This window comes from Acanthopagrus latus, chromosome 22 (assembly GCF_904848185.1).
Source record: "Acanthopagrus latus isolate v.2019 chromosome 22, fAcaLat1.1, whole genome shotgun sequence".
Taxonomy (NCBI): domain Eukaryota; kingdom Metazoa; phylum Chordata; class Actinopteri; order Spariformes; family Sparidae; genus Acanthopagrus; species Acanthopagrus latus.
Window position 1 is genome coordinate 19,682,448 of NC_051060.1, and position 12,846 is coordinate 19,695,293.

Consider the following 12,846-nt stretch of genomic DNA (forward strand, 5'->3'; position numbering starts at 1 on the left):
TTCCCAGGGTCCAAGTATTGACATTCCCTTTGTTTTCTCTAGAGCCACTTCAAGGTAGACCTTCTTTGTTTTTTTTTTGTTTGTTTTTTTGAAAAATGTAAAAGAATCGAAATCGCAACACGCCTTCGAAAAACCAAAAGAAACAATGGAAAGCTATGACTCTATTGATATAGAGTTGTCTTATGTTGACACAATTGTGTAGTGTCAAAAATATGAGTAACTAATAATCCAATATTGCGATCAATAATTGGACTGTGAAAATTTCAATTTGAGCTGCACAGTAATTTTCAATCAGCATTTCTAATCAACATCTTCAACATAGGCAGTGTTGCGTGGGTGTGTCTATGTGTGAAATGAGGTTGAAACCAGCTGGTACTGACAGCTAATACACTGAGTCCTCACTGCACAGCACCCCCGCACACATACTTCATGCAAACACACACACACACACCCCTGCATAGTCTTGGATGTGTTAAGTTCTGATATAATGACACCTGTTACTACTTTCATACACAGGCTTGTTATCCTGGTTCCAGATCTCTGAATCACCGCCCACATCTCAGATCTCATCAGGCCACTCAGAGGGTTGTGTTTCTCTCATCACTGGCTGTTTCCTCTTTTGGAAAAACAACTAAGCCAATCAGAGCTTTTTAGGTGGGACTGAGCTGACGATGGAAATTATATCCAACTGCCCCAAAGCCAGAATCTAAACATGTCGATTTCTTTGCTGTTCTCTGCCCATTGGCTTTGAAAACAGTTAGTCAATTTGCCCCTCTGGTACTTTGTGAAGTGGGTTGCAATGATTATACTGCCGTTTTTTTGTCCCTTGTTTGCCTTGATGGTTTGGTTCGATGATTGTGAACCTTGAATTTCACTGAGAATTACTAAATTACTTGGCACAGCACAGGATAAATGCTACTAGCAGCAGTTCACACAGTGTCTGGTGTTACAGAAAAAGGACATGGACCAGATGGATACAAGAATCATGATAACATTTTATAGGGCTGCTGTAAACCAGTGGGTGTGGCGCATCAGCAAGGATGAGAGCAGAGAGGGGAGAGTAGCTCTTACAGTTCCTGTAGGTCCGGCATGTAATATGTGCTGTAAATCTGATGTGTTTTGAAATGGGTTTATGCACGGTAATAATCTCCATTGTCACTTCTACGCTCATCCACTAATCTGTATTTTTGCTGTGGTAATCTCTTGTCTCCATGGGGATTTATAGTTGTAGTCCATGAATGTCGTTGCCACGGAGACCAGTTCCTCCCTGCTCTGCCCCCAGTCTGCCCCTAAAGCGTGGGGGGAGGGCGGGTACGTATATGTTTTCTTTTTATTAGACTGCAAGTTGTCACATCCACTTTATCAGATAGTAAAAGAACACCAATGTGAAAACCACTGAAGCCAGTGAGTCAACTCTGGCTTTTCTCTCCATTTCTTGACTTTTACACTCATTCCTGTGTCTGTCTCGCATAACATTTTATCTCCCGGCCACAGGCCAGGTCAGGAAGTTGTTGTTGCTATGACAACAACCCCCAAAACCTAGACAGACAGCAATAAAGTGGAAGTGCTAAGGTTTGCACTTGTGTGGCTGCAATATGCCATTAGTGTGGGGTAAAAAAAGCAGCACTTTTGTGTGATAATGGAGATGTGGTCACATCCTGGGAATATGGTCTGTAAAAGTGTGTGCAAAAGTCAACAGTACACTCAGTGCAGGGATTTTAAAACAGAATAGAAAAATCTGGTGGGTGGAGTATCTTCCTTGTCTGAGGAATCTGTGTTTATTTATTTAGTCATATTTTCTTTCCTTAGAATGTAATATGAATCTCCATCTCTGCCTCACTTCCTTAAGCACTCCCTTTGCCTCCTTTGCTCCTCACTTTCACACACTCTTCTTCACCATCTCCACCCCCATCCACTCCGTTCTCTCTCTGTTTTCTGCCCTTGTTTCTCTGTGCGTTAGTCTCAAGGGGAGAGGGCGCAGTGCTCTGAGGGAGAGGGGAGGGGATGGAGGAGAGAAAATGGCAATGACAGTTTTGTAGGGCAGGCTTTTGCTAAGAGGTGGACGAACGAAAGTGAAGGAAAAGAAGGCAAACCGAAAGATAAAAGGCAAAAAGAAAGTTAGAACTAAGAATTAAAGAGAAGAGACGAAAGGACTTTTACTTTACAGGAGAAGAGAAAGAAACTGAAGCAACGATAGGTAAGTTATTTAGTTGTGTGTTTCTATTTATTTAACCATTCATTTGGAAAGTAGAAACTAACACAACAGGCATTGGAAGGATGATTCTGCACCTTACATAGTGCAGCAGTAAAGTCCGAAAGAGCCATCAGCTGAGGCAAAGGTTGAAGGGTCCAGGCAGTGTCACTGTCAGTGCCTGTTAAAGTACATTTTTCATCTTTGTTGTGACGTTCATGTGCAACAGCTGTTCATTGAATACTTTGACTCAGTGGAATTTATGTCAAGAAAACATATTCTAATCTGATGGACTCAATCAAGTAATAAGATTAAAAAATACTTACTGAAACGAACTAAATACTGATAAGCTGCTTCTAACAGCAAGCAGCCAAAAAGTATATAAGCTTTTAGATAATCATAACATAAGGAAGTTTGTGTATTAGTCTCTGAGTGAGTGTTAGAGAGAAACAGTTGAATCAGAAAACGAACACAAAAATAGACAGACCTTGTCTAATTAAGCTGGCAAGACTAGCTGTGTGTCTAAGTTTGTGTTTATTCTCTTGCCCATTTGGACAACTGGGTTACTTGATCGTTTCTAATTGCCTTATTAATCTAGCCAGATAAATCGTCCCAACAATAAATGAGTTGGATTGTATTCACCTCTATACAGATTCTTCATGAAGAGAAGCTTTCTTGACAAAACAACCAAAAACAGACGACTGAAAGTAATTCAACCTCTTTCATACAGGAGATGAATTCATGATGCGGGTGTTTTTAAAGCAGCCCACGTTTGACCCCATTTATATGAAACTCCTGTCACAGCTCAGTCATATGTAAGAACACCATACTGTGATGACTAACACTAACAGTGGTTATGTGGATGCATTTTTTTAGTACCTAATTAAAGTCATTCTGATCAGATAGTCAAACAAAACTGTTCACATGCAAGCAAAATAAAGTTGAGTCTTCTTATAAACCTACATATATCATATTGACAAACCAACAATTATCTGAACAAAAATGTAACTTTTCTAAGCATCTTACTCACTAGAGCCTTTCGCTCAGTCTAACACAGAGAACGTCTTGCATTCGCTGCGTTTCTGTCTCTCCTGGAAACTTGTTCACATCACCTAATCTTAACTGACGATTGCAAAAGACAAAAATAATTCCAACTAGACAGAAGTTATCAGATTAAGTGCTTGATAGGCAATAATATTTTCCCTATTAATCGGATTATCACAGGCTAACACAACTGCTTATAACCTGATTGAAAATTCCCTCTGATCAGGTCAGTTTCTTCCAATTGAGGTGGTTATGTGGGACAGATTGGATTATTATTCAGATTATTAAGGAAACGATGATGTCCATATCAATGCAACTACATTAGATGCTATACAGATAACTTAACTCCCCTAGAACATTGTGCATGTACATGCGTGTATATGAACAGGGGCTGTAATACTGCCATTGTTTATATGGACTGTGGGAAGAAGAGAGACAGAGGAGGGGTTTAGGGGGAGATGATGCGAGCAGACGATTGGAGGGGATTGAAAAGGGGCCCGGAAGAAAGGGATTGAGAGAGGGGAGAGAGAGAGATGAGTGCAGAGATTTAGTGAGAAAGGGAAAAGAGGCACCCTGGGCTGTGGAATAGAAGAGAAAGATGGATAGAACGAGATGGAGAGTGAGGAGGGAGCGAGTTAGAAAACTGTGAGGGAGGTAGAACAAGGTCCCGGTGTTCAGCAGTTGTAGAGAGAGAGGGTCTGGTTTAAAGCAGGCCTAAGCGGCCGTGACGAACATCTTGCAAAAAGCTGCAGTCTGATGCCAACTCAGACAAACGCACACATGCATGCACTGCTAGTTAGTCCATTGAGAAATGCAGTGTCTTGACTCTACTTTAGAGTTAGAAGAAGGGAGGAGCAAATTGGGCAAATCCTCATTAAAAGGGACAAAATTATGCTCAAATTAATTTAAAATGTATTTGGGTCTTGGACCTCCACAGATGGCAGCCTGCACACTTGAAGCATTTCACTAATCCCCCTTTCTTGCACATCTTGCACACACAAAACCCTGTGCAACAGTGTCATCATGGCCACGTGGTGACCATGACCATGCCTGTTACTCTCACAAGCTGAGATAGCTTTTCTTCCATTTGTAGCAAAAATAAGTAATATGTTTCTCTTTGAATACCTGCTTGTTTTGTTGACTTAAAGTCAAATATATGTGGACATTTATCTAAAAAATGCTCCGCATTTTTGCAAATGGCACTCTCTTTTGCTCGTAATAACCACTGGAGATGTTTTTTTTTTTTCTATATTTAGTCTTTTTCCAAAGACTAAGCATTCCAGCCAATGTCATCAGCATTTTTGCATGCTCTAACTGACAACGTTAACAAGTTGATGTTTAGCAGGTATAATTTAGACATGCTCAGCTTTGCAGACACAAGATGCCGGTGAAGCTGGGAATGTCATTATGGTGTTGGGCCTTGAAAGGGTTGTAAGGAATCACCAAGTTCTTACAATTCATCCCCAGGGGAACATAAATGACTCATGAATGACTGTTACATATATTTGAATCTGTATACCCTGCTGTTGAGAAATTTTAGTCTAAACCAAAGTGGTGGACTCGAAGGCATGGCTACAAACATATTTCTGACCTGATTTTTAAGATCTTTAATACGAACCAGTGGTCTGTTCTGGGATTCCCTCTTTTTGAGATAAAAGACAGTTGTGGTTGTCTTTTTACTCCTTATCTGCACAGCATACAGTTTTGCCTCTCATAACATTTGCACACACCTACTAACACACACACACACACACACACACACACACACACACACACACACACCTCTCTCCATCCATCTCCCCTCCTCCCCTCACCTCATTAGCCGATCATGCGTAAGGAGACCTGTTCTATTTTTACTCCCGCCCCCTCCCTGCACACCACTGCTGCACTCTGGACGTGAGTGTGCGTGCATGCATGTGTGTGTCCTCTCTTATTGAAGGTGGCTGGGCAGAAAAGAGAAAGTCAGAATTGGTAAGACGGTCAGAAGGTAGAACGCAGACGACGTAATGAATAATAGAACCAGAAGGAGAGGGCGAGAGAGAGGCAAGCGAGTGAGGAAAAACAGGCTGAGAGATTCTGAACCGTTGCGAGGACAGACAATGACAATGACTTCATAGTGTGTGAATCATGCTTTACCCTCAGCCTGAAGCTGCGTGTGTGGAAATGCTGAAACACATGGTGCAAACCAAACAGTGTGTGCAGGCATGTTTGCATATTCCGACCTCAACTTACCCTCAAGACCAATGTCCTGGCCATCGAGTCTTATCAACAAATTAGTGTCATGCTGAATAACTCTGTCTGTTGCTGTGATGAGGTGTGTGTGAACAGCGCTGCCAGAGATATTTGGGTTGAAGAGTGTGTGTGTGTGTGTGTGTGTGTGTGTTTGTGTGTGTTGAGCACAGCTGTAAAACCAATGACTCAGATATTAAGACTTAAGTAATTTCCCCTCCTTCACTGTGTGTGCAACCTTGTAACCAGCTGTTGACCCAGATGAAACCCGTGTGACATAATGACATCCTAAATTCTGGTGTTTTTGTGTACTTGTGTAAAAGAGACGTGGACGACTCCAAGAGCTAATGTTTTAAACAGCTATGAGCTCATGTGCTTACAGCTGTGAGCCGAATGGCCAGATTCTTCCGACTTATATAACCCAATATATTTGATCATTCTGTTGTATTCCCTACATGACACAACTTAATTATCTAATAGTATCATATTTCCAGAGATATTTTCTTCGTCTACCATTTTGTCTTGTAAAGCGAAGCATTGAGCCCTCTTAAAGAAGAAACCATGGGACCATGTGGCTCATTTATTAAAGATACTCCAGACTAAAATCCAAGTTGCGTGCCATTAAAAATTTACATTCTTGGCAAATTCAGTGTGGCAGTGTGATTTTTCTCCAGTTCTCCGTGATACGAGCAGCCAGAACTAAGTGAAGCCACACAGTATGATTTGGCATCTCTTTTAGGATGATGATCCAATCAAACAAACCCCTTAATAAAAACCATGTTTCATATTAAAGATATACTTCTTAGGAAAAACTTTGATGCATGAAATCCAATCTGACACCCTCTCGTCACTCTTCTTTGTCGCTCTGCAGGTTGACGTGTCACCATGACAACAGAAGCAGGCTCTGAGACAGAGGTGAAGGAGAAAGCAGAGGAGTCAGCCGCTCAGCCGGACCAGTCGGAAAAAGCCAAGGAAGAAACTGAGGAAACAGCGAACGCAGAGGGAGAGGGGAAGGAAAAAGAGAAGGAGAAGGAGAAAGACGGCAAAGAGGGGAAAGGAATATCTCGATACCTGCCAACATGGCTTAAGAAGCAGAAGTCTCTGAGCCAGGTACATTTCTCGATGACTAGTTGTATCATGTCAAAAAAACCTTGCCTAAATTGTCAAACAGCAAACATTTCACGTTCCCAACACAAATGTTTAATTGGGTTTTTACTATCTGAAGACGTCTCCAACCAAGGAGGGCCCAGCCACAGAGGAAGCAGTTAACAAGGTGACACAGGACGAGGAGGAGGGGCCCGCCCCAGAAGTGAACGGTCACGCAGAGGAAGTGGAAGAGAAGGAGGCAGAGAAGTCTGAGCAAGGGACGGAAAAAGAAGCAGAATCTCACTCCAACGCCAGTGCGGACACCGAGGTATCAGTCCTGTGTAGCATCTTATTTCACCACACCCCACAAGTGCACATGCTGGACACAAAGTAAACAAAGGGTCACCCATTAGTCTGCTGCAAGCCTCCCAGCACAAAAATAAGGCTTGATTTGAGTTATTAAAAGACAGAGAGCGAGAGACATGAGAGAAGAGAAGGTACACAAGAAATTACATTAGCACAACTGGACTTGATTTCATTGTGGTTACATTTCATTTACTACTTAATGCTGGAAGGGAATGATGATGGACGGAAAAAATAGCCTGTAGTTGTGCTTGTGGAGAGTTCAGTGGGAAGATAGACACCACTCTCAACATCTCTCCACAATATCTGAAGCTACATTCAGCAGCACGCTAGCTTAGCTTATCATAAAGACTGGTGTCAGGGGAAACAGCCAAATCTAAAAATAAATCCACCTGCTGGAACCCTAATTTACATGTTATCTTGTTTGTTTGATGTATACACAACATTGTGGTTGTAAGGAGTGTTTGTGCTGGACATTTTCTTGTCTGTGTGCAGTCACTTCCTGGATTCTTCTTGTCAACGTGGGCTTGCCAGGCCAGCAGCTGCAGGGTGTTACTGCTCCTAGCCATAAAATAATCAAAAATGAATGTAGCGTCCACCTCCTAATCCAACTCTTAACAACAAAGATAAATAAGTGAGTTCCCCAACTATGCAGTTATCAGAGGCGCATCGCTGCCAATTAAAATATAGTATAAATGTACTGCTTTCCAAAAGTCATCCCTAATTTCAGTTATTTACTCTGATTGAACAATGACATAGATGCACAAAGAATGGCTGAACTAGTCAGATTCGTATTCCATCTGCAAGTTAGCTAGTAATCACTGAGATGAAGCCACAACCAACGTTGGCCCTCAGCAGAAAACTGGTGAAGTATTTTGCCTAAACAAATTTCCTCCTTTGCTTCAGCCGAGAGAGAAAGACACACACGCACACACACCAGGCCATTCACCCTTATGCACATGCACACACATAAACTGTTCCATCCACTGATCACATTAAAGCACTCAGGCCCACCCAGTGACATCAACATTTCAGTAATCTGGCCAAAAGAAACGCCTGTAGTTTCTAAGAGCAGAATCAAACCAGAGGGAGAATTACAAAAGAGGAGCAATTGAGAGAGAGAGAGAGAGAGAAACAGTGTTCTCTCTTACTTAGTTTAGACAAACACACAGATTTTTAGGTGATTTCCTTCATAATAACTCTTCAAACAAGCTATCTGACAGCCACATTGGGGGGGTAACCCTGTTTGTATCTGCGATTTGACATAATTCTTCTTTTTTTTTTCTCACAAACTGTGTCAGCCTGCCAAGGAAGAGAAGGTGGAAGAGAGTCCCAAGAAAAGTCCTGAAGAAGCCAAGGAGACAACAGAGGGAGAAGGAGCAGAAGAGCAGAAGAAGGAGCAGGAAGGAGAGGCGAAAGGTGTAGAAGAAGGGGAAGGAGAAGGACAAGCCTCCATTTTCCAGTCTCCTCTTCGCTTAGTGAGGAAGACCAAGATGAAGCTGGTGGTGTGTCAAGTATCCCTCCTGGACGGGACTGACTTCACCTGCGAGGTGGAGGTAAGACTTTGACCAAAAACCTCAGAGACAGACGCGCACTCAATGTTAAGGAGGATGACAGTAATTGAGTTTAGTGCCTTAAAATAGTTGCAGCTACGTTCCCTAACGTTCTGATGTTCTGATGCCCTCTTACATTATCTTAACATCTGTTTAGACAGGAAAAATGGATGAAGGGTTAGTTCTGTTCGCATCAGATGAGATCAAATCAATGTGTTACGTCTGATGTTTACACAGTTGCAGCTTGCTTGTAGCTTTGATGTTTTCCTGAAAAAGTTTCATGGTGCAAGAAAAAATAGTTCCTATAACCATCAGCATTTCACAGTATACACCACGCACATTAATGGGTGTGTCTGTCATGTTCTTCTGCTTGTCAATTAGGCCACGAGTGAGTGACGGTGTGTCAATGATGTAACCTCTAATAGGATGAGATCTGGTGTGTTTGTGTGTCTGTGTGTGAGTAGGAGCCGGAGGTGGGGGTAGAGGTGGTGATGGGGGTATTTAACTTTCTGACTCAAAGTGCAGTTATAGCAGAAGCACCCGCTCACAGTGTTTGGGCGTGGTTTAGGGGATAAATGCAGAGCACGCTACAGGGGCTTGTCTGGTGACCAGAACACACACACACACACACACACACACACACACACACACACACACACACACACACACACACACACACACACACACACACACACGGAAACCTGGCAGATTATGGTGGTCTCACCAGATTAGTTTTCTGCATCTGCTACTCCCTAAAGCGTGTGCCTCAAGCCCCCCCCCACTCACACACACACACACACATTCAGACATACTTGTACAGTTACTCACAACATAACGTGTTTTTCATGCTGGTGTAACACTGATCAGCAGTAGTGATTTAAAAACATTTCAAAAGTAGCGCATCTTTGATTTCTAAGCACCAAAAAGTTGGGGAGTAATCAGGAAGTGTTTTAGTTAGGTGTTTACTTTGCTGGCAAAATGGTAATTTAATGTGATAGCAGAGTTAGAGTAAGTTATTTGAAAGTCTCTACACTGTTGCTTATTATCTGATGGTCCTTCTAACATGTGTGTTTTCCTCATTATTTCCATAGCTTATGGTTAAAACCTCAGGTTTCCCAAACAGCGTGCACTTTTTTTAGCAGTACCCCTCCTCAAATTCCCACACTCACTCCCATTCAGTGGGAAGTGGCCCAGAATAGCCACCGAGCAGGTCCACTGGAGCTGTTAACAGTCAAGGGCCTGGTTCAAGAGCCCCTCAACAGAACTTTTTTAGTTTTTACATGACTACATTTGAACATTTGGTGAGGATTTCAACTGGCTACAAACTGCGGTTTGCCGACGCCAAACAGCATGCCTGCGATTGTCTACGGTCGTTCCAACAGTAGCTGCTTTGTCTCACAACAGAAAACGCTGATACTGCGGCTAACTGCTATTGTCCTGAAATGCTCACACACACACACACACACACACACACACACACACACATCCATCCATCCATCGCTCCTTCCACACACTGGCATAGTTAGGTTGCGAGAGGGAGAGATGCACAATGCATTCCAGAGATTAAATTTTCTGTTTTGCCCAGCAGGCCTCCAACACACACAACACACACAATGCCACACACACACACACACACACACACACACACACAGTTTCTACTCGGACTCCTCATCCATTCTTCTATCATCCTTCCGTCCCATTTATGAGCCCACAGCATCACATTTATTCCATTGTAATAAGTGAGTGCATATTTTATCAGCTGCAGTTCTCTTGACTGGAGATCTCGTCCAGACGTTTTCCGACTCTCTTTACATAGTGGCTTTCAAAGGGGAGTCTTAGTGTCACATGGTTTTAATGCTGTTTCTAAGAATGTCATTAGTATTGGTTTCAGCAGGATTTGAGTGTCACACGGTTTAAGTACCATTTCATAGAATTTCATTAGGTTTCAGTCAGACATGAGTCAAGTAGCATTTGCAGGTATTGGACGCAGTTGATTTGCAGTTGGGTTTGACACAGAGCGATGCATTTACTGCCTCTTGTTTACACGGAAAACATAATAGAGACAAGCACTTAGTCTCTCTAGCTCTTTTATGATCATTATATGGTGTCATTCTTCCCCATTATTATGTTTACGACTTTATTCAGCTGAATTGTGCGACAGAGCAGTTTGGTTCCTGTTCATGTAGGGATTTAGGGTCATTTGACTTTTATAGTCTTTTATTGTGCTGGGGATACAAGCTGCAACATGGGATTGTGTTTAAAAGCCATTTTGAGTGTAGTTGATGATCACTAGTTAGTTCTTGTGAGTCTTTAAAAGGTCTTTAAATAAAATCAAAGAGATGAAGGACATATTGTCTTCAGTATACCTTAAATTTGCTGTAGGTATTCATTCTTCGCAGATGGTGCATTCCAGGCTGATGTGAACATTGTCTAGTAGCGTCTGTTTGTTCAATTGGACAATGAGAGATGCTGAGATGCAATTTTAATGACAAATGGTTCGAGGAAGATAAGTTTCAGAAGTGGCTGCTGAAAAACTTGGATGAGAGGGGCCATGGGGGTGAAAGCCGTTAGTAATACCCGTATTGTTTGCACGTAGCACATCCAAAACTTGCTCTGACCTGCTTGCAACTTCTCAACAGTAGACATTGTGCTGTTTTGTATCACCGCCAGAACTAGAGGCACCATTCATTTCAAGTTAAAACGTCATGTGTAAGCATGAAATCATTTTTGACATTTTTAGGGTTTTAAATTAAATTTGTTGAGCTCATAAAATGCATTGAATTTGACTTTAGAAAAATTGTTAAAGAACCAGTTTATCAGTAGTCCTGATAAATCCTCTCATCATATTGTCATGGGGATCAAAGTCATATAACGGTGTGTGACGGTCAGATATTTCTGGATCAAAGTAAGGGCTCTGTAACGGCCTGCAGATATTAAACAATAGTTCTTAGGTAGTGCCTTGCTTGGAGGCACGCTGGCACAGACCCAGAAACCCTGAAAGGTCACATTCTCACATTCTTTAGGGCGTTCAGAATTCAACTACACTGTGAGTTTCTGTATGAGGCACATGTGCCTGACCAAGTATAGGAAAATACCGCAGATGTTTTGAGCTGAAGAAAAATGCACTCTTTCATCCTCTTTCCCTTCCACTTTCACCACGCTCCCTGCCCTGTCTGTGAGTCTGTCTGTGAAATGCCAGTGTCATCTGGTGCGTCAGACCGTAGCTGTGCTGCCCGACTGAAAAGAAATGAATATTATTTGATTATGTCATTCTTCACATCCATTTTCCCCCCTTTTCCACCCATCCACTCTGTCTGACCTTCTGTCTGCCTAAAGGGCACCGTTGTGTGTTTGTGTGCGTGCGTGCATGCATGGATGTGTGCTAAATGTCATTGTCATAGCTGAGTGTGGAGGTTTTTACGGACAAGGCTCCCATCGGGGCCATGAAGGAATGCGTTGCCAAGAGACAGATGGAGAGACTGAGGAAGAGAGCAAGGGAATAATAGGACAGATGTAGTTGAAACGGAAAAAACAGCTGCATTGATAGAGAGGCTAGAAGTTCCTCACTAAACCATACAAAATGAGTTTTTAAACTTTTTTTTATCAGGGTACTGTGATCATATCTCTCAAGCTGTAAAATGGCATTCAAAGCTTGGCATTTAGAAAAGTCATATTTAGTGACTTCTCATACTGTTTTTGATCAAAATGTACAATAAAGTACAAACTTTAATGTTTGTGTTTGAATCTCTCTCTCTCTCTCTCTCTCTCTCTGCAGAAACGTGCTAAAGGCCAGTACCTATTCTTTAAGGTGTGTGAGCACCTTAACCTACTGGAGAAAGACTACTTTGGTCTGACATACACGGACAACCATGAACAGAAGGTATGTATTCTTACACACACAAGCATGTGATGTGTTTATGCCGAATAAGTCAGTAAGGTTCACATATAAAAACTCCAGATACAGACATCTATATAGTGTCTTGTGAAACTGTTTCAGTATAGAGGTTAACTTCCTTACCGCTCTTTCCTTCTCGCCTGCACCACTCTAGTGTTGGTTGGACCCCACAAAGGAAATCAAGAGACAGATACGCAGTAAGTTCATTTTTCAAATTACACTCGCCTTTTGTAAGTCCATCCATCTATCGCTGTTCCTGTCAGCCTGCAAGATGTTACACATAATACAGGGACCACAACGTCTGAGCCAAAGGGCAAATATATAGATATTTAATGAATAAAGTATTCTGAAATTAAAGGAATAAGCATCACAATTAAGTCAAACAAAGCCAGAGACATTTGAGACGACACGACAGCTGACTTGCCAGAGCTGGTGGCGTGGAAGAGGTTACCAAAGTGTGATCTCTGTTTCATTATTCATCAATC

General features: G+C 42.1%; 1 protein-coding gene across 11 annotated transcripts in view; it reads left to right on the forward strand.

The window, feature by feature from the left end:
• Positions 1-12,846, forward strand: part of epb41l2 (erythrocyte membrane protein band 4.1 like 2) — a 50,751-nt gene that overhangs the window by 10,159 nt on the left and 27,746 nt on the right. For all 11 annotated transcript variants that reach the window (XM_037085818.1, XM_037085821.1, XM_037085823.1 and 8 more), the window contains exons 2-6: positions 6,336-6,574; positions 6,690-6,878; positions 8,215-8,469; positions 12,242-12,346; positions 12,516-12,558. In XM_037085818.1, coding sequence (XP_036941713.1) covers positions 6,350-6,574; positions 6,690-6,878; positions 8,215-8,469; positions 12,242-12,346; positions 12,516-12,558 — 817 coding nt within the window. In that variant the 5' untranslated portion in view covers positions 6,336-6,349. The remainder of the gene's footprint in view (positions 1-6,335; positions 6,575-6,689; positions 6,879-8,214; positions 8,470-12,241; positions 12,347-12,515; positions 12,559-12,846) is intronic.